The sequence below is a fragment of the Podarcis muralis genome, chromosome 15 (assembly GCF_964188315.1).
Source record: "Podarcis muralis chromosome 15, rPodMur119.hap1.1, whole genome shotgun sequence".
In the NCBI taxonomy this organism is placed as follows: Eukaryota; Metazoa; Chordata; class Lepidosauria; order Squamata; family Lacertidae; genus Podarcis; species Podarcis muralis.
In genome coordinates, this window is record NC_135669.1 from 29,030,974 (window position 1) to 29,052,472 (window position 21,499).

Sequence of the window (21,499 nt, forward strand, 5' to 3'; positions counted from 1 at the left end):
GTCAATCAAAAGCTGCACCTTGGTTTTCGAACCGTTTCGGAGGTCGAATGGACTCCCGGAAAGGATTAAAATTGAGAACTAAGGTCCACTGTATTCTGCCGTAAGTGGGGAAATGGGCCCACATCTCCCCAATGGCTGCTTGATGAACAGCCATCGTCACATTCCTGGCAGCACCACATAATGTAATAAGAACAAGATTGTGACTTCCTATAATATTAGAAAGGCAAAACTTTATTGTATTGTTTGAGCTGAAGAATTTTCAAGGCGCAAATTCAATTTCATTGCATCATATATACACCTACACTCAGTTATTTCCAAGTCAGGATTTGTAAATTGGCATATGATCACTTCCAGTTGGAATTATATGATATGTAAGCTGGTATACGACGACTTATTTTGGATGGTTGAGAAATTTGATTCCATTCAGTTGCAGGCCAAGCTCCCTGATTTGCAATTCCCAGAACTGAAAAACAGCACCCATCCTTTTATTATTATAGTAGTTATTTTTTAATTTATTATTTATTACATTTCTCTACCGCCCTTCCTCAGGGCAGCTTACAATATAAACACTCAAAAATACATAACAGTCATAAACAAAAACAATAACCCCCCCCAAGAGTTTATTGTGCATTATTGGGCAAATTTGCATGCAAAAATGTGTATATTAGAAGACATTTGCAGTAGAATACTGATTTTCATTATATTTATATATATATATGTGTGTGTGTGTGTGTGTGTGTGTGTGTGTGTGTGTGTATATATATATATATGTATATATATAGAGAGAGGGGGGGGGGAAATGTGAAGAACTGAATTGAAGCTTGGAAAGACGAGAAATCTAAACTGAAAGTTTTCCCCATATCAGCGATGCAGAAACAGAATTTGACTTAAAACAAGGTCCATTTATTCCAAGAGAAGGTGGAAAGACGTGAAAAGTGCCGCATTAGGATTCAGTGGCTGAAATGCCAAAAGAGGAATTAATCAATTAATAAGTCAAGCAGAGGCACCTAACGAGATGCCCTCCAGATGTTGGGGGGCTGCACTCCCACATAGGCAGTGGCGCTTAAGGAGGGCGGGAGTTGTCCAACATATGGATACGCCCTCCCTGAAATACGGACTAGATCCAGCTCAGAAACGCACCCCCCCCCCCGCGCTGCACAATGGTCTCTTCCTCCCTCTTCGCCCGCCTGCCGAATGACGAGCAGAGCGCTTTTCGCGGGCTGCCGCGGTGCTTGCTGGGAGCCGTACTCTTCCCTTGCTTTCCCGCCTTGCAAGGGAAGCCAGGGACGGGCTTCCCGCCGCACACGAAATGGAGTCCTCGGCTCCTCCCAGAAGCCGCCGCCCTTCAGCTCCCCCAAGATTCCGAGATGGTACGTTCGAACCAATCAGCCGCCAGTTCCTTTTTGCCGCCACCTCCCGCCCGTCTACATGGTACGTCCCGAGCGCTTAAAGGGAGCCGCACGCGGTTCGTTCGTTCTTTCGCTCGCGCCGCTGCTCGTCTTGTGTCTGGTCTGCGGAGGGGAGGAAGGAAACGATGAGGCCTTGCAGGCGCCGAGGTTTGTACTCGGGGCGGGGAGCGAGGCCGAGCCTCGGGGTTCTTTCAACACTGGGCCTTTTTCTTGGGAGGGGGGGATTCCCTCTCCGCGGGATGATGATGCCGTGATAGGAAGTGCCGTCAGATGCGAGAACTGACGAGAGATTCCCACCGGCTGACCTCGGAGCAGAGTCACGCGGGCCGCCTTTGACCCCCGCCCCATAGGGGCCCGTGAAGAAGAAGCCGCCCCCCATAACCCCCTCGTGGGGATGGAGAAGGCCGTGGGTGCGTTTGAGTCCCCCCTTGAAAGCACGTGGTAGCGAGATCTGGCCTTGGCTGCGAGGCGCGGGTTGGGCGCTCGTGGAGAGGCTGGATCTGCAGATCCAAACGGAGGATCTGCCCACGCGGTTAGCAGGGGGTACCATATCAGAAGTTATTTTGTCTACCGCCCCCCATTTGAAATAACGGCCACGAGGGTGGGCAGTGGGCTTCCGAAGTGCAGGGTTGTTGCTTTCCAGCTTACATACACCATAAGCTCATGGAATAATAATGGGGGGGGGGGTTGGTACCTCGCCCATTTGACTGGGTTGCCCAGTAAATTGACATCACAGCTGGGCTCCTGCAGAACTGGATTCTTCCAGCCTCTTCCTTGAGCCACTTACTTTTGAGGCGGAGGGAGCCCTTCACTTAACTGCCTCCCTGACATTTGCTCTCTTGTTGCAGGTTTGTTTCATTTGCCACGTGGGGCCAGACCTGAAGTGGCAGGAGGGAGGATGGATCCTGACCCGCCTGCTTAGAAGCTAGCTGCCCTAAAGGTAAGCCTACAAGTCCCTGATACAGAGTAGTATTCCCTAGGGAAAGCCTCACAGTGATGAAACAAAACCTCAACTAAGCTGGAATTACCGTCAGACTTCTGCTGTTGAGAAGGTTCTTTCTGAGCAATCCACACCCCAGTGGGGAGGAAGTGCAGCTGCTTCTGCTCCCTCCACAAAAAATAGCTCTGGTTAACAGGGTTGTCCTTTTTCTCTGCAGGGAGCTGAAGCTGTCCTCTTCCCAAGAGGAGCATTCCTGATTCCTGTAGCCCTGGCTTCAAAGGTATGATGAGGCATTTTTGATTTCAGAAATGGGAGGGGAGGTCTTTGTGTCCTGGCTGGTGAGAGCAAGAACATTAGTTTTGCTGCTTGAGGATAGCCCAGTTCACATCTAAAGCTACGTTAATGCTTCCTGTGAATGAAAATGTTGCAGCCACAAGTTTGCAAACCACCTGGGCCAAGCCAGTTTGGATTAAGCTAGCACAGTAGAGCATGACTCTTCATCTCAGAGTGATGGGATCGAGCTCCATGTTGAATTTCTAGATGGCCCTTGTGATCCCTTCCAATTACAATTTTATATATTATTGATGTTTAATAATGTCTCTATAATCCACCTGGATCAGGGCTCATTTGTTTGGAGCACTGTTACAGTAATCCAAACAGATTTAGCATCAGGACTTGGGTTGGAGCAGCTGCAGCCTTCAGTCTGGGAACTAAACTGGCTTGGGGAACATTTTTTCCGTCCGAGAGCCACAATAGGTTGCCGGGGGAGTTCTCTCACCCTTGTTTTAGTGTTACATGTTGAGCAGTCTGCTAAGTAGCAATTGTTGAAGGGGAAACAAATTGAACCTGTGATCCTCTGCTGAAAACCATTTGTGCTTTCTTGTTCATAGAGGGTGAAAAGAAGCAACTGTTTGATTTCTCCTCTGGGTGGCAGCAGGGTCAAGAACAGAGGGCAATGGATTTCCAAGAGCCTGGAAAAGCCAAATGCTTCCCAACCAAGAGGTATGTGTGTTCCCTTGCCTACACTTGCTCACTGAGGCCTGGCACATTAGCAGGGCAAATACGTAATGACTGCCTTCAAAGCACTGCACTCTGGTTTCTAGCGTCTCCTGAATTGCTGTGACTGGGTGTAATTAAGTGTGGTACCACTTAGCCCTTAGGCGATCTCTGCTGTAGATTCCTTGTGCCTGCTTCTTCACAGAGTGGAGAGGGGTGAAGATTAAATCATTAGGGCCTATGGCAGGGCTGGGCAATACCTGGTTTTGAACATTTGAATATATCACAAGGTCTGAAATAAGAGTGGAACTATGTAGAAGCAGCGACTGGCTTCAGGTTTTTCCCACATTGTGATTTTTGCATAGCGCAGACATACGAGAAACTAATATGATATGGACTGGTTTGGGACAATATATTGATATATTGCCCAGCCCTAGTCTGTGGTAGATGGTGCAGTTAACTTAAGCAGTGCTGGTCATGGTATTTCTACTGAAATGAGTTTGTTGGAAGGAGTGCCAGTTACTGTATTTACATGTAAATTTTCATGATGTCTTTTCAGGTTAGTGGCTGGTGACTTGTTAACCACATACAGCTCAAAAGCGGCCTCCCCAGCATTTTCTTCAAGGCCTTCCCAGGTGCACCCCACCACCTCTATCTCTTTGCATATGGCATACCTGGCAGTGTGGCTGTGACTCCAAGAAAACAAGTAGAGGCCCATTCCAATCCAACCCATCTTTGCAAAGTTTTGGGAACAGGGCAGAAGACAGAAACCTGTTTTGAAAAGTCTCTTCTGTATGTGGCCACAAATATTTATAAGCTGTGAGAGTGAATAAAACTTATTTTTGAATGTACAACTGCATTGCACTGGTTTTTTACGTGTGCCTGAAGGAAAGCGTGCGAACAGGCTACTGTGCTATAGGCTGTGTTCTGTGTTCAAACTAGGTCAAATGCTCATTGTCTGCAGATGTTGGTGGGTTTCAGTTATCACCCTCTGCCAGCACACCCAGTAGTGTAAAATTCCAGGAGTTGTAGTGTGGAAGGCTACAAGCTAGCCCTTTTAAGTATAAAGCAAGCCAGGAAACATTGCTTGAGTTTGAGATGCTTCTGGGCCAGAGAGGTGGCCCTCAAATCAAATACTTATGTGTGCACACAGAAGATGTTTAGACTTGGTGGTTCTCGCTATCCTGTTGGTGATAGACCAACCAGGCCCATCATATCCTATGAGCAAGCAGGAGTGACAACCTGCCCACTGCTTCTCAGGCTCTTTCAGAACTTTAGATGGCTTTTGCCTTTCCTCTGCTGTATAGCACCAGGCAACATGGTAGCTGTCAGCTATAACACCCTCACAGGGCTAGTGGGAGTGAAATACCATCTGTAAGGCAACAGGCCCTGTGGTGTAGCCATTGTCTTGGGTTTTTTTTTCAGGGAGTGTTGCCACATGGTGACATTTTGCCCATCAACAAAGAGTGAGGCTACAGGGATTTATCCTTTCCTGTGAGTTTTAAGTGGGAGGGGGGCAACTTATTTAAACATTGCAGTCCTTTGTGTTGCACCAAAGTCACCTCTATTGAGCTTGCTTATTTGCTCAGACACCTGTAAGTGTAGCAGCTCACTGGAGAGAAACTTGAAAAATGTGCTTTTGTGTGAATTGATGCCTTGGCAGATACTTTAAAAACACTTAAGATTCCCTGATGGAAGTTCAGTTAACCAAAGAGATTTGGCACCAGCAATTTGAGTTAATAGTGTGAGAGAGGCTCATTCTATTTGCCGTAGAAGCCTCACGCACAAGGTATCCGTAGTTTTGGCACTCAGCCCCTCCTTTGTTTTTTTTAAAAAATATGCTTTTTATTAGGTTTTCATTTCATATACCCCTTGTCCACTCTCAAAAGGGGCAGTGTGCTCATTCCCTGTATGGTGAATGGTGGGTAGCTGGTTGTTCAGAGACGCTTGGTGAGTCTATCACAGACTTGGCCCTCCCTGAGACTGGCATGGTTAGTAATAATAGTCTTAAGCACTGCAGGCTGTGAGGCAGTAAACACTTGTATCTCGTAGGCAGCAGGATGTTGCCTTCATTAATGCGCCTGCCTGCATTTCCCAAGCAGACAGGTGCATGGATGATTACAAATTGAAGGCTGAAGCTACACAGGAAGCGAAAATGGAAGGGGTAATGTCACATCTCTCGGGCATGCTTCTGCCATGCAGCTTTCCCTTACTGCCTCCCCCAACTGATGCCATCCAAGGGGAGAAGCTCAATAGATGGCTAAATCTTAGCTGCTGGCATGTAAGCAGTACTGTTGGGCGCTCTTTTGAAACAGCCGGAGCTTGTGGTGAGCAACAGCCAGTGGATTTGCTCATTCTGTTCACGTGCCTGGGAGTATCTGGCTCACAATCCAGTATGCAGAGCATTCAGCCTTTTTGTCACGGCAACACTCTCATTCTGAAGGTGTCACAGATAAGCCCAGATGCACAAGGGCAAAATCTCAAAGAAACTGAAGCAGAGCTTGGACTGCTGTTTGAACACATGAAGGTGATCAACACAAAGTCTCGCTCTTGGGCTCTCAAAATCCTGCCTTCGCTCTTCCAACCAGCTTCAGGTAGTGGGAGAAGAGCCTTGTGGCCATGCTGCTGCCTCCTGGGCTCTTAACAGAGGCCATTGGTAATGGAGTTACACCCCCACTCTGCCAAGGCACCTCCTGTCACTCCCCCTCCCCCTGTGCTAGCCACCCTGGCTAGAAGGCAGAGGAAAGAGCACATTCTTTGGTTCAGTGTCTCCTTGCTTCAGCTGCAGCCTTTGCCTCTTAAGAGCACTATTGCAGGATTAGCTCCCAGCACACAAGACGAAGACTGTCACTTAAGCTGACAGCTGAGAAACCCTTCTATTTAAATAAAATACTTTTATTGTTACGCCTGCTTGACAAAGCATATAAAAACAGTTTCAGCTACATGCAAACTATGACAACATTTGGAGCCACCGATGGGGGTGGGGGGCAGGGTTAGGTTGGTCCCTCTGGAGTGTAAAAGTGGGCACTCCGGTCAACTGAAAATGTGGAGTTGCATTTGTGCCATGGGGGAAACAGCTGAAATAAGCCTGGTCCAGTGTCTCCCCCCGTCCCTCCCCCGTGGAGAAGAGAGGTGTTGGAAGCTGAAATAGGCTTTATGAAGATCCTGGCAGTTGTGCAGGGCCTGTTTCAAATTGGGTGTTTACCCAAATTAAAGCACTTAATGCATATGGGGTTACTGACTTAATCCTGGGTGGGTGGAGTGGGAAGTGAGTGGTGGCTTACCATGTCCACAGGCAGACTGGAAAACGACAAGAGCTAATATGCTCGCATGGAGCTGAAGTTCAGCAAGGCCTTAGCTGGCAAACGGTCCACTAGTGGAGGCCCCAGGGCTGCGTTTTGTAAACTAGTAACTCCCCTCTACGGTCTCCTCCTCTGTCACAGTGATGGGAAATCCAAAAGAACCGAAGACACCACACGGAGAGACTGTTGACACACGACAGCTATTTCACACCACAATTGCGACATGAACATCTGGAAGCATTGGCTTGATTCCCTCTGGTATTGTCACCAGAAGCCACATGTTGGTGACCCCTGAAGCAAAGCAGGCCACACTTAAGCCCCAGCAGCTTTGGAGGGGAGAGTGAAGCAAAGGGAGTTTGGCTTTTCCTGCTTTGCTGGATCAACTGACCTAGAATCTGAGGCTTAGGGCAGCAACTTTTGCACCTGCCTTCACTGCACTGAAACTCAGCGTGTTAAATTGTGAGACTCAGCGGCAGGGGAGGGGAGAGGCAAAATCCACTTATTTCTTGCATTGTTGGTGCTAGTGAACAGTGTCTGTTCCTCTGCTGCATGTGGGAATGGGGAGAGAAAGGCAATTTCCCAGTCCTTCTGGATCAGGCTGATGATATGCACTCCTAACATTTGAAAAATCAGCATTTCCCCCAGTTCTGTGGGATAACTGGCCCCCTGCCTTTGATGCAAGGATGAAAATCCTTTCCTGAAACTTCTACCACGAAAACACTTGGGAACTTTTTTTAAAAAAGCAATCAATCTGTAACCACTATGAGGAACAGAAAATAAGCAAACGTGAAAGTCCTGGTGAAGAGTTCTGCGTAACTGGGAACCTACACCGGACAAAGACTGGCTCAGTAGTGGTGTTGCCTTCTCAGTCTGTCTTTCGTTCTCTGGAACTAAAGAGGCTGCAGCACTAGAGATCTCCCCTCTGTGTCACAAGATCTTGGGAGTTGAAGGGCCGAGAGCATCACTAATGTGCTGAAGGGTGCAGCCTGCCTCCCCAACGCCACTTCTTTCTGTCCTCTCGTTTATTATCCTCACAAGAGGACCCTCCTCAGTATCTGTGGAGTCTGGGGCCAAGATCTTTGCTGCTGATGCTGCTGTCACCGGGGTGGGAAATGGGTGGGTGTCTGCTGAGAGCATTCTGGCCAAGTGAGAGGTGCCTGCACCTCATGTCTGAAGCAGCCCCAGGGGACCTGCCTCCTCGCCTGCCACTTGACTCTCCAGCAGCCTGACCTCAATCGCCTCGCCTGTCTGCAGCTCTCCGGGACTGGCAGTGCCCACACTGCTGCTGCCGCCACTTGCATCCTCATCCACGGAAGGCAGACCCTCCTGACTCTCCAAGTCACTCACCTGGCCCTCCCCGAACTCCAGGATGGTGGGGAGGTTCCCCTGGGTGGGGCAGCGTTTCTTGAGGCTGACCAGGAAAGGCTGTGGCAGGGAAAAGATGTCGACGTTGTTGCCCAGGTCGATCCACGTCATGCTGGGGAAGTTCCTGGGGTCCTTCAGCGCCTCTGTCAGGTCCCGCAGGATAGCCTTGGTCAGCCTGTTGCCGTTGAGGGAGAGGGTGGAGAGGTGGGGCAGGGCGCTCAGGACGGGCAGCAGCTGCAGGAACACCTCGTCCGTCAGGTCCGTGAAGCAGAGCTCCACGTTCTCGATGTACTCCGAGGTCTGCTGGAGGTAGGGGATGACCCGGTCCAGCTCCTTCAGGGTCAGGGGGATGCCCGACAGGTCGACGGTGTTGTCCCGGGGATTCCCCACCAGGATCATTTTCAAGCTGCAAGAGAAGAGGAAGAGGCTTCGTGAATTGTCTCTGGCCAGTCCCTAACCCGCACTGCTGGAAGGTGGAGGCACCATGGAAAACCTCCCGTTAAGGACACAAAGAGGAGGAAATGGAAAGAAACTAGGCAGACATTTCAGGGCCAGGTGTAAGAGAGGCTCAAGCAGCCATCAGTTTTGATCGTGGCTACAAAATTCCCATGTGTGCTCAGAATTCAGCCCAGGGTTCCCCAAATGGCTAAAGTAGTCCACCTACATTTTTAGGTGAGCAAGCTGTCCTGTAAGGTCAGCAAGTGACAGAGAGAAAACAGGTGCATCTCAACTTCCATATACGTTTGGATAAAAGGCACAGACAGTGCTATTTTTCTAGGGGTGAAATTAGTTAACCCTTGACCAAATAAAATAGTTAATCCTTGACTAGAATTCAGTGTTTCCCAACCTTGTGCCTCCAGCTGTTTTTGGACTACAATTCCCATCATCCCTTGCCACTGGTCTTGCTAGTCAGGGATGATGGGAGATGTAGTTCAAAAACAGCTGGAGGCACAAGGTTGGGAAACACTGGACTAGATAACCCTTAGGGTCCCTGTCAACTAGGATTCAATCCTACAGAAACACATTTTATTTTTTAAGTTTGGGGGGGGGGGAATCTACCCCACAGGACAAAGAACCTGGGAGCCCCTCAACTCTATAATGCTCCTCAAGAGCATGCTAAGCGGCTCAGGCAGCGGCAGCATCTCGCCCTCAAATGTAATCTGCCGTCCAGCAAAAGGGCTGCAGAGGTTGTGGCTGCCAGATGCTTTCGAGGTGCAAATCTGCTGCCTACGAAATCCCTTCCTCTGGCTTTGTAAGCACCGCCTTACCCCACCATGCTGCAGAGCCTGACGTTGCAGTGGAGAGTCTCTGCCAAGCTCAGAGTCGGCTGCCAGGGCCAGCTGCTCTTCCTCACCCTGCAGAGCCACCTGTGGGTGGCCACTGAGCACCCGCCTTCCCTGCTTGGGGGAAAGGGCTCCCTGACTCACACGAGGACCCTTCTGAACACAAGAGCAGGCAGGCACAGACCCGCAGGCGGAAGCCGGCCAAAAGCAAGGCATTCATCACACGGCTCGTGGCTGGAGCAGAAGGCAGCCCAGATGCACTGTTGTCGGCAGCCCACACAGGCGCCTCAAGAAGCTTCCTTCTGGGGCCTCAGATGCAGGGGGGAGCACTGAAGTCAGTGGCCTCGACAAGGATGCAGAGTCACAGCCACAGTGGCGCCTGGAGAGCATCCAGCCACGCTTTGACCACTCAAAAGCAGAGCAAGTCACGTCGCTCCCTGAATCAAGTGAGGGGGGGGCAGAAGCACAGGCAGAGCCAGACTCCACCAGTCGCTGCTGGGCTGACTTCTCCTGCTCCAAATCCAATTGTACGACGCAGCACTGCTGAAAAGCAAGGCGGCGGGCAGCTGTACACCCTGTACACTGTTATCTTGCGCCACGGGGCCCTCTGCTCTTGCTCAGAGGCACGTATCGCTGGTTTGTTGTTTTTTAATCCAGTGTTTCTCCTATCCAGCCCTTCTGCTCCCGACTGAGCTACTGTCCGTCTGAGATTCAAGGGGGAGGGAATAAAACAGATTATCAGGCATCGTGGTGGCTCTTCTCTCTCTTAATGGAAGACTCTCAAATGAAGAGTTGGCCACACAGAGAACCAGAGAGGGTCTGTGCCAGAGCCAAGCCCTACTAGGGAGGGGTATTCCTGGCTGCTCCTGCTGCAACCCCAGCCAGTCCATGTCCCCCACTCCACCTTGACTGAGGGGCAGCTGCAGCCAGGAGAGGGTTCCCCTGCCGGGTGCGGAGCCCTTCTGGTGAACATGAGAGAAGCATCCGCTTTAAGACGTAAATAATTTTCCCCCTGTGATGCTAAGCAGCAAGGAAGGGAAGCCAATTCAGATGCTTGCCTGCCTGCCTGCTCTGACCTTCCCGCTGGCTGGCCAGGAGTCAGCCTTGCCAGAAAGGGCAGCAGAGAATCTGAAGTGACAAGTGCCGTTTGTGCCGCTAAAGCGAAGGCAGCAGCTGGCTGGGAGCTGCAGCCTGGAGGGACACAGCCGAAGAAGCAGCAGGAGGTGAAGGAGTTTGCCACGGAGGCTGGGGTGCGGTGGGGGGGAAGGCCACCCCCTGGTGCTCGGTGGCTGAGAACACAATTTAAGGATGAGGCTCAAAATGTCCGCAGGATCTGGAGCCCCGCTCAAGACCCCAGGAACCGTTCCAGTCCAGCTGCTACCCAGAACGGTTCAAGTTTGGCAAAAAGCAGGGAAGAGGAGGGGGCTCCCTTGGAAGAGTCACCCTGCAAAACGTTCGCCCACGTGGGGAGGGCGGGCTTGTCAAATTTACATCCTAAAGTTGTTCCCCACCACCAAGAAACAGAGGATGGAGGCAACTCCTGCGAGAGACAAGTGCTGTCTCTGCTTTTTCCAGAGGAGCGATTCCACCCACCTGGGAGCTCGCCTGCCTCCCATCACAGGCCCGGCCAGCCTGCGTTGCATCGAAACTGCAAATTACTGCATTTAGAGAGAGAGAGAGAGAACTGCTCCGTAAACAATCCCGTTGCACATTCCTTCCTTGCAAAATGGAATCCGCTGCCTTGCTGGCTCCACAGGCTGGCTGTAGTTATGTCCGCACGTAAAAAGAAACTGCCAGAAAGCAGTGGCAGATGGGACAAGAACCCTCTCTCATTTTGGGTGGCGGGGAGACTTGCAGGTGCAGGTGTCCAAGACTTTTCCAAGGGCCTTGTGAGCAGAGGGTACATATCAAGGCAGCAGCAGTTGGGAACAGACCCTTTTCCTCTTGGGTTTGCTACCCTTGTGGTTCACTACCTGCAGCCTCTGCCTGGGGCATTAAAATGCAGGCATTGCTCTGGGAAGTGAATGCAAGTATTTCCTTTCTGACTTTAGCATGATACACAGACAGAGAGCCTACCAATTTGTTAGAGGCAGCTGAGGGGGAAATGTCTCCTCCTGCCAGAGTCACGCAGCCAGTAAAAAAAGTGTGTTTATTCTGTTGGAAAATGTTTTAATTTTTAACAAATAAAATTTTCTGCTTCCAATTGTCCTGAAACTATATAAAAAGTAGGGTGAGGGAACTTAAAAGCCAGGAAAAAGGAGAAGGAGAGAAGGAAGGAAGGAAGGACGGACTCTAATGGAATGGGAGAATAGGGTAGCTGCAAGAGGCATCAGGGGCCACATGCAATGGAGTCAAGGGCCGCATGTGACCATATAACTAGACATTAACCAACCATTAACAGCTAAATCTATGTAGAGATGCATTTTCTTCTGAAATTTTTGCCAGAATTATCTAAAAGACAAGGGCAGAGTATTAAATTTTAACAACGCAACAAAAAGCATGCATTTTTATTCTCTCCCTTTTACTGCCTTCAATAATAACCCCACAAAATAGTTCTTTCCAAGAGAGTTCATGGCTTAATCACATCATCTGCTGCTACAAAACCCACTTCAATTCGTAGGATGAAAATCACTAAGGGGAAGTGGAGGGGATCCAGGTCACTGTGTGTCACGATGAAAAGGAGGCTCTCTGTTAAAGAAATAACTCCTAAATACATTAACATTCTGCCTGAAGACAAGAACACAGGAAGGCAGGAGGCATCTTCTTGCCCCTCCAAGATCAGCAGGGATTTCCCTCTGGAGGGAAACTTCAAAGTGTTTCCAATTTCTCTGACAGCAGGTTGGCAGATGAAGCCAAACAGAAATTAATCTCCAATTAATCTGAACAAAGATTAGAAGGAAGGCTGGTGCCCAGCCAGGATCACTCAGGGTGAGATGATTATTTTTTTAAGCGGGGGGTGAGGGGTGGAGTAAGGAAGCCAGGAAAGAACCCCTACCAACCCCTGTCTTACTTTACCCAGCAACAGAGCATCTCCACCCTAGGCACATCCTACAACCTGCAAGCTCACTCTCTCCTCTGGCTCCTGAGCTCACAAGAGGCTTCAGTCCGCATTTCCCCTGTCAGAGGGAGGGGAAGCCCCGCCTTTATGAGCAGGGCACAGTAGGTACAAAATAAAATAGGCAATAACAATACGCTTAGATGTAATATAGCACCGTGTATTGCAAGCACTACAGCAGGCAGAAAAACCATTACGTGCACCCACCAAGGCCCTCTAAAATTGTCAAGCACTTCTCGGGGGGCAGGGTGTGGATAGGAAACTTGCTTTATTGTATTTGTACATATTTTAAGGCACCTTGATATCCTGTGTGAGTGGGCGGCATACAAATATTTTTTATAAATCAGCAACGTCAGCACAGAGAAGCAACAAACAGCCAAGCCCAGCCACATTTTGCATGGAGAGGCTGGCACTCTGCACTGTTCTTTCTGCAAGAGGGGAGATTTACGGGTCTCCAGGTGCTTATGAAGCCAACCCTGGAGGGGGTGGGGGGAACCCCTCCACACAAGAGAGACAATAACAGCTCTACTGCGCCAGGCCTCCTCCTCCTTTACGTGCTCCAGCTTATCTGCATGCCCAGCGAGGCCTCTGCAAAGGCAGGAAGGGATTGGCGCAGCGGAGTAAGTGGGGGCTGGAAGAGATAGGAGGAAGCTCCCATGGAGCCAGGCCAGACCCTACAGAAATGGGAGCATCCCTAACCAGAGCTGAGCTCATTTGCTTTGCAAACTCTTTGAGCTGTGTGCGTGTGTGTTGTGCTTGCAGAAAAGAGAGAGCAAAGGAGGTCACTCACTTAGGTCAGCCAAATCTGCTTGGTCTCCAGAGACCGTTCTTGCTGGGAACGCAGAAGGATTCCTGGTGGCAGCAAAAGGCTCCCTTCTCCTCCCAGAAAGGAAAGACAGGGGCCCAACCACTATTCATCTTTTAATAATACAGTGGTACCTCGGGTTAAGAACTTAATTCGTTCCAGAGGTCCGTTCTTAACCTGAAGCACCACTTTAGCTAATGGGGCCTCTTGCTGCTGCCGCACCGCCAGAGCACGATTTCTGTTCTCATCCTGAAGCAAAGTTCTTAACCCGAGGTAATATTTCTGGGTTAGCAGAGTCTGTAACCTGAAGCGTATGTAACCCAAAGCGTGTGTAACCTGAGGTACCACTGTAGTATCATCATCCTCGTTGGGTCATAAGTACAATTGGAAAGGTGGAGGTTCTCTGTTTTCCTTGGCAGCTTCCGGCAGCCGCCTTTGCCCACCTGACTCAATTCCACACAATGTGGAATGCGACATCTCTTTTGTTTTAAAAACCGGGCATTTTTATCTGTACCATTTTATCTGTTTAACCCTTTGCCCCCCCAATATTCCCCCAAATCCCGCCCCTGTCAGCCCTAGCTGCTAATTGGTGGGGTGTTGGGGGCGGAAGGAGCCCACAGTTACTTCTGGGAAGGATGACTTGGTCAGTCTTAAGATGCAGAGATGGGAAGGTTGAGGGGGGGGGGGAGCGGATGGGAAAATGCCAGGAACTCTGCACCCTCAGTTTCTTCTTATTTTAACAATTTTTCCAACAGGAAGACTGGAAATGTTGGAAACGGCTGAAAAACAACAGCTCCCTATGAAATATTCTGTTTTTGAAGGATTGACAATTCTTATAAAGACAAGGTTCTGCTCAGTGACACACTGTAATGTGAAGTTTTCTTTCAGGCCAGACAAAATCTATAGCTTTAGAGGTTTTCCTTGAGGTTTCTACCCATTGGGCCTACTTGAGGCGGCTGAAAATGGGTGTCGGTGCAGGGGCAGAGCCAGTCCTAAGGGATAGCATAATCAGCTGGCAACTAGCAAAATCACTTTCGGCCTGCTATCTAATCCATCTTTCGAAACTGCTAAATGGTTCCGACATAGCAGTTGCCTTGTGGCACTGAGTTCCACAGGCTCAAGAAAACTGCTGGCTGCCAACGTCTGGAGGGCACGAGATGGGGAAAGGCCACCCTAAGTGGAGAAGGCTTGTTCTTTTATATTTTCCTGCCCCAAAGTACTTTTACCTACCCCTTGGAATGTCTTCTCCCATTCTCAGATCTATCTGATAAGAAAAGCCCCACTTATGCCAAAAGGAATCATTTGTACGCAGATCGCTTGGGGGCACGAACTTGGCTTATATGGCTCCTGCCCAAATCAAACCCTGTGCTGGCCTGAGAAGGCTCCTCTGGCTTCAGGGCCAGCCCCACCAAGCCACAGACTCAAGACGCAAAAATGCCACTGCTAGGAATTTATGTGGAAGGCTTCTGCCATCCCTCTTCAAAGCCCCAAGTGGGTTGTGAAGGTAGAGCTCTCCCTGGGGCCTGCTGGCCTCCACGTTCCCCCCGCCCCTGCAAACCCCCCCTCCCACCCACAATGGCCTTTGCACACACAAACTGGTCCCAGAGAGACGGCGCTGGCTGAGAGGTTTTCTCTGCCCCAGAATAGGCCTTTTGCACTCCAGCTACCGACTTGCATCTCTTGACAGGAAAAATGCAATCAAGTCTGTTAGAAGTCAGGAACACACACACTGAGCAAACTGCTAATTAAAAATGGGGCTGGTAATTAGAAACATCCAACCAAATCCTTTAATTTATGCTTCAGAGAGTTCCTCGGGTCCCTTGTCTTCCCAAAGGGTCCTCACGGCCACATCAAGAGTAACCAGGATTATATCCGACTTAAGTGGACATCAGCGCAGGGGGTGGGCTGCAGGCCAGGTCCCCCCCTCCCTCACCACCCCCATCAACTCCAAGACAGACCAGGCTTTGCTGGGCATACAAAGAAGTAGTTGCTTATTCAGGCTGTGCTTCAAAGCCACTCCAAGCCTTTTTTTCTGTTTTGGTGGGGGACATAAAGGATGCCCCAACCAGCTGGTTGCAGCCCCTAGCAGAAAACTCCTAGCCTGAGAGGGCAGGGCAGGCGACAGCAGGAAAAGAGGCTTCGGTGAGAATGGAGAAGAGAGAAAAGGACCACAGTGTGAGGGTGGCAGCCCACAGAAAGCGCTAGTTGGGCAGCTGAACTGGGCACTCCACCAGCCTCATCTGCTTTCCAAGTACCAGGCCCCGATCCAACAGCCCTCCTGACATTTTGCCATTTTACCATTCAAGCCACGCAGGGGACAGACAGTGCCTCCAAGAAGGGCCCGGCTCACCCCATGTGCTCCAACATCACAGAAAAGGCCAGAAGACAGAGTTCATTAGCTCACAGAGCCCAGAGTCTTTTCACCAAATGCTGCCACCCACTGAAGGCGAGATTTCCTGTCTTTTTTTCTTCCTTGGCTGAACAGACAGACGTTAAATGACTGGGACAGCTCTGTTGGTAGAGCAGGAGGCTTTTCATCTCAGGGTTCGAGCCCCACAATGGGCAAAAGATTCCTGCATTGCAGGGGGTGGGACTAGATGTGACCCTTAGGGTCCTACCAACTCTATGGTCAGGAGGAGACACAAGTCATTTTGCAGTGACTTGGGATGGAGGCTCCTTTGCACTGCTGGTGGCTCCACCTCTGCCCCAAGCCCGCCCGTCCCACCCTCAGCTCCCCCAAGAACGCCCCTCTGCCAGCCTCCCCCCCCCCAGCCTCACTCACCAGGCCTGCGGCTTCCTCTTCACAATGCCCTGGCGTCGCCACTGAGAGTGGGGGCTTAGGTGGTAAGTCAGCTGCCTGCAGAGCTTTTCCATGGTTCCCAGAGAGTCGCCTTCCTGCAAGAGGAATTGGGGAGGGGGTCAGTTGCACAGGCACCAGTCAACATTGGTGATTTCAACCAGTCACAGTGATTTCATACTCTTTATTGCAGCTGGTAAAACAGTGATTGAATTTCCCCCCAAACCTCAGGCCTTTATATACATTATTTACAAAGTGAGTCCTGTCTGATTGGCTGATTCTGCTTCTCTCCTGAAGCCTGATTGGTCTTCTCCTGCAGGCCAATCAGTTGTTGCAATCTACAATCCTACCAGCCTAATAGGCTGATTAACTTCCTCCTGGAGCCTGATTGGTCTTCTCCTGCAAGCCAATCAGTTGTTGCATTCTAGGATCCTACCTGCCTATTGTTCTAGGATCCAAGCTTAGTACATAAGAGCAGGCAGAACAGCCTCTGTGCCTCCACCAGCTCCTGGGGTGGGGGGAGGCTTTGAAACTCCCACCCCATTCACCTTACCCAGGCCAGCTAGAAAACAAAATATCAGCAGGACATTTCTCCTTATGATGCAACATCACTGGGAGGTTCAGCTAAGCTATGCCTGGTTGGGTGGCTGCCTCTCAGGGATCCTTCAGCTGAGATTCCCATATTGGAGGGGGCTGGGCTGGTTACCCTTGGAGTCCCTTCAAAGCCTATGGTTCCATTACTCAATAAGCTCTTTGCCATCCCATCTACAGCATGAGCTATCCTAAGGCAACTTCAAATAGTGCATCTAATTAAAAAGGGCCCATGCATGCTTTTCCAGCTCAGTCCCACCACTCCAAACCTTATTGGAAGACCACCCTCCACCCCCGTCCCCCAATCATTTGCTGGCTTAAGCAGGCAGGATGGCTGACGCTGCCAGCTTCACATGGTCAGTTTGGCATCTTCGCATGACAACGGCAGAGAAAGCCCAAAATCAGAACCATAGCAAAGGAGGAAGAGATGGCAGGTGGAGCCCCATCTGACTCCCAGGGCCGTAAAAGTATGTTTGTTTGAGTCAACTGAGGGTTCCCTGCTCAGCCTTCACCAAGCCAAACCAAGATGGATGAGCCTCAGTTCAGAAGATGATGCGGACAGGGAGCTCAGCAGATCCACCTGCCTCTGGCTGCAGGAGGCGACCCTCCTGCTGCACTGCAAACACTCACGTTCCTAGCACAAAGGCAGCCAGAGGGAGGAGGAAGACACCCTGTCCAGGAAGACACCCTGGTCAGCATCCCTGAGAGCAGCGCTCCCAACAGGACAAAGAAAACACATGGGATGGAGTCGGGAACAGCCTGCTAAATGAGTAGAGCAGAGCCATGGCTTGGCCTATTCTGCTGGCAAAGGCAGCTCACTGACCAGCCCAAAGCCAGCAGCCTGCTCTCACCCATCAAATTTACAGCTCCTTGAGCACCTCCCTGGTTCATGTCCCCTTGTCAGCCATGTGGGGCCAAACTCCACTGCTTCCCAAGGGCAAATGGGGGAGCGGAGCACACTTGTCTCCTTCTACATTCATTGAAAGGAGGGCAGAGAGGAAGCCAATGAGCTCTCAGCACCAGCACACATACTTGGAGATTAGAAGGTGGTTTATGACATGAAAACAATACAAACCTATGACAAAAGTGGTCATAAACAATAAAGGAAACATTTTTAAAAAATACAAAACCAAACCAAACAATTGCCACATACAGTGGTACCTCTAGTTATTAACTTAATTTGTTCCGGAGATCCGTTCTTAACCTGAAACTGTTCTTAACTAGAGGCGTGCTTTCGCTAATGGGGCCTCTTGCTGCCGCTGCACCACCGGGACACAATTTCCGTTCTCATCTTGGGGCAAAGTTCTCAACTCGAGGTAACTCTTCCAGGTTAGCGGAGTTTGTAACCTGGAGTGTTTGTAACCTGAGGCGTTTGTAACTCAAGGTACCACTGTAAATCACTACAAAATCTAAAATAAAGATGCGAGAAACCAACGGCAATAATCCCTCCTCTCCCATAAACAACACACATCTCAGCAAGAAATAGAGAGCTGACACTGGAAATAATCCATATGTGGTCTTTAACCACTTGCAGACTGGCTTATTCTTCTTCCTTGCCAAGATGCTGGAGTGGTTGCCAAGAAACTACTACACGTATATACATGTGTGGTGGTCCTGTGCCAAAGTACAGCTCTTCTGGAACTCAATTTTTCAAGAAATAGGTAAAATTGTTGACCGTGAGATCGTTGCCTCCCTGCAGATAGCACTCCTCAATCTATTTGAAACTGGAAATGTCCCCACACACTGCAGAGAGATGGTGTTGCATTTATTATTGGCCACTAGGGCTATTCTTGCCAGGCACTGGAAAGACTTAAATGGGGCTGCCCTCTTAGCATAGTATGACAAAGTGGGCGAGATGGCGCTGTTGGAAAAACTTACTTGCAAATTAGAAGTAGCAAGAGGACAAAATAAAACTAATGAATTCTCTGCAATATGGCATGCTTTTATTAAGCATGTAAAGGATGGTTTGCACAATTTGAACCTGCATCCAGCATTCAGAAGTCGATGGCTGCTTTAATAAAATACAGTGGTACCTCAGGTTAAGTACTTAATTCGTTCTGGAGGTCCGTTCTTAACCTGAAACTGTTCTTAACCTGAAGCACCACTTTAGCTAATGGGGCCTCCTGCCGCCACGCCGCCACCGCACGATTTCTGTTCTCATCCTGAAGCAAAGTTCTTAACCCGAGGTACTATTTATGGGTTAGCAGAGTCTGTAACCTGAAGCGTCTGTAACCTGAAGTGTCTGTAACACGAGGTACCACTATATAGGCCACAACTTTCCCTCTCCCTATGTGCTCATGTTACTGTTAAGAAATGTACAAATAAGCTCCTAACTGATACGGATCCCCTCCTCATCCTGACCTTTCCGTTGCTTATTGCATAATTCTGTAATATATATCTTTCAAACTAAGTGCCTTTAATATTTTGCAACACTGCATTAAAAAAAAAAAAATGAAACAAAAAGCCACTTCCCTGTTCCCATCCTGCTCTGAGAGAATTAAGACATGTCAGTCATGCATGAGTATGATCCAGGTCTCTGCCGCTGCCCCCCCTAACTGAGCACCTTCCTCTGTGGGTGCCAGAACTAAAGACAGCTGGTCTGGCTGGCTGCCGTTCTTGGGGGCAGAAAAGGCAAACTGCCACCCCTGTTCTGCATCCCCTGCCGCAGACTTTGCTGGTCTCTGGGATTCGCTCTAGGCTAGGCTATAAGGGCTCCCTATTCTCACAGGCTGCAGAGGGCCAAGAGCCCCCTTTGTTGGTTGGGGTGCGTGTTGCGTTTATGGGTCTCTGCACAGAAGCAAAACTTGGATTCTCAGGGAAGGATTCTCAGGTCAGCAGGCAGGGTTGGGTGGGGGTGGAGCTCCTAGCAGGGACTGGTGACTCAGCCAGGTGGCCTGTGCCCCCCTACCCCTCCCCACAACAGGAAAGCAACTAATTGCTCCATCCAAGCCAGCCCCCTGCTGAATTACTGCATGAATTCTTTATCAAGCCGCGTGAAATATTCATGGCGACCTATTTTACAAAGCAAGATATGGACCACGGAGGGCAGGTAGCAGCGCACTGTGGATCATTCCTCCTGCTTCGGAGGGGCTGGAGGAAGGAAGGAGAGCTTTGGGAGGCCTTGGCATGGGACGGGCAGGGCATTCCTTGAAGTGGGAATCTAACTGGTCCTATCAGTTAGGCAACCGCCCAGAGGCCATGTCACCATGTGCAAAAACAAGGCCATGTGCAGCAGCCCTGCTCCGTGGGTGGACCCAGCCTGGATGGTGACATTTGGGAAGACTGTGGGTCTTTGTAGACAGGCAAAGAGAGAGAGAGAGAAATATATTTGTGCAGCAAAAGCAAAGACAGCAGATTGCTAACTGAAAGCAGGTTTTTGTTCTACCAGGAGAACAAACCTTTTATTCAAAGTCCTCCAGCATAAGGCGAAAGCACCTTTGCTCAGTTGTGTCACTCTGCGCCCTTGTGACTTCACAGCGGTGACGCTCCCAGCCCTTCCCAGAGGCCAAACATGCAGCACCTTCCCAGAGAAGACCAGAATGCCAAAGACTCCCATCGGGGGAAGCAGCAATCTGCTCCAGACTAATTCCGGGCTTGGCAACCGGCTGCAATCCGACTCGGAGAACCTGCGGGGAGAGACTCCGTGTTCCCTTCCCTGCAACATCCTTTTGGGGACACAGAGGATGCGCTGGCCCAGTTTGGCACCAGCAGACGCCGGGCTGCCATCACGTCCCACAGCAAGAGCACCGGCATGAACATCTTGCAGCCAAGGAGGCCGAAGGAGAGACGCTAAGCCAGAAAAGTGCTAACTGGCAATGCAGAGCTGAGAGATGATGCTGAGAGGGTGTGTGTGTGTGTGTGTGTGTGTGTGTGTGTGTGTGTGTGTTAGGAGCAGACGGAGAGGGTGCATAGCAAGCAGGTTTCTGGATTTGCTGTCCTGGAGACCAAACAGAGGGTCGCAGGAGAAGTACCAGCAGATGGGTGTTCCAAGAAGTGCTGGAGCCGCATTGGCCACAGCCCCAGTAAAAACCTGAGTGTCATTCTGTGCAACAAAAGAGAAGGAAAGAGCAACTGGAAGAATTTACAATGGCAATGGGAACCCAGGGACTAAGACTTCCTTTTTCTTGCTCACACATCTCCAGGCTTGCTTTAACCATCCTAACAGAGAGGCGCTTTGTTTAGAAAGGGGAAAAATGCCAAATGAATAACATTCAGAAACGTGGTTGCTCCACCTGCCCCCCCTTGGCCACCACTACTGACCAGGTCCATCCCCAAAACCCAGGTGGGGGGGGGGAGTAGGTGCCACCTAAGATGGCCGCCTCCTTGCACACATAGCTACACCCACGCCCAGCTCCATGAATCGATTCCAATAAAATAAAATGCCCAACTCCAGCAAGCCTCTCTTCTGAAACTTTGCCCCAGAGACCTCTGAAACCTCACTAACTCAGCCTGCAGGTTAAGGAGCCTTGCTCAGGGCAACTGCTTTCACACAGGAGCCCAAATGCTGAAATGAAAAACAGAGTGTTCCTTTTCGCTCCTAGCGACTATCCAAATGCAGCTGGAGTAAACAACGCATCATACGCCATTTTATAAAAAAACAAAAATACTGTCAACTTTAAGGAATTCTGTTTGTTGTTTATTCAGTTGTCAACAAGCATGTTTTAATGACGACAGCGAGGGAGGAGCCTGTTTCAAGGAAATGAGGGTTTATTAGCGGTCAAAGCTGCATCATTTGGCTGCAGCCACCAATGTGCCCCTGCTTTCCAAACAGCACGCCCTCTGCCTGTATGCCTGTTCCCCCTGCAAGTCTTTCTTCCTCTGCTGCCGCCCATCTCCTTGATTAAGTCGTTCATCTCACCCACATTAAGTCTGTTCGACCCACTTGCTGCACAGCAGGGGGTTTTTTGGGTGGGGGAGAAGAAAAATATCCTGAGCCTTCACTCTGCATATCCCAGC

At 50.0% G+C, this 21,499-nt stretch overlaps 1 protein-coding gene, 1 long non-coding RNA gene and 1 other non-coding gene across 3 annotated transcripts in view; 2 read left to right on the forward strand and 1 right to left on the reverse strand.

Annotated features, from left to right (window-relative positions):
- Nucleotides 1-1,412: 1,412 nt before the first annotated feature.
- LOC114585417 (uncharacterized) lies at nt 1,413-4,199 on the forward strand. The gene is made up of 5 exons (XR_003703894.2): nt 1,413-1,556; nt 2,258-2,349; nt 2,567-2,629; nt 3,240-3,351; nt 3,905-4,199. It is a non-coding gene; the product is annotated as an uncharacterized LOC114585417 (long non-coding RNA).
- Nucleotides 1,645-1,715, forward strand: LOC114586023 (small nucleolar RNA SNORD49). The gene has a single exon (XR_003704037.1). It is a non-coding gene; the product is annotated as a small nucleolar RNA SNORD49 (small nucleolar RNA).
- A 2,020-nt stretch (nt 4,200-6,219) lies between the features above and the next one.
- The window catches only part of LRRC75A (leucine rich repeat containing 75A), a 29,115-nt gene continuing 13,835 nt past the window's right edge, over nt 6,220-21,499 (reverse strand). Inside the window, exons 3-4 of the mRNA XM_028708054.2 lie at nt 15,938-16,050; nt 6,220-8,418 (exon numbers count right to left, since the gene is read on the reverse strand). Coding sequence (XP_028563887.2) covers nt 7,812-8,418; nt 15,938-16,050 — 720 coding nt within the window. The 3' untranslated portion in view covers nt 6,220-7,811. The remainder of the gene's footprint in view (nt 8,419-15,937; nt 16,051-21,499) is intronic.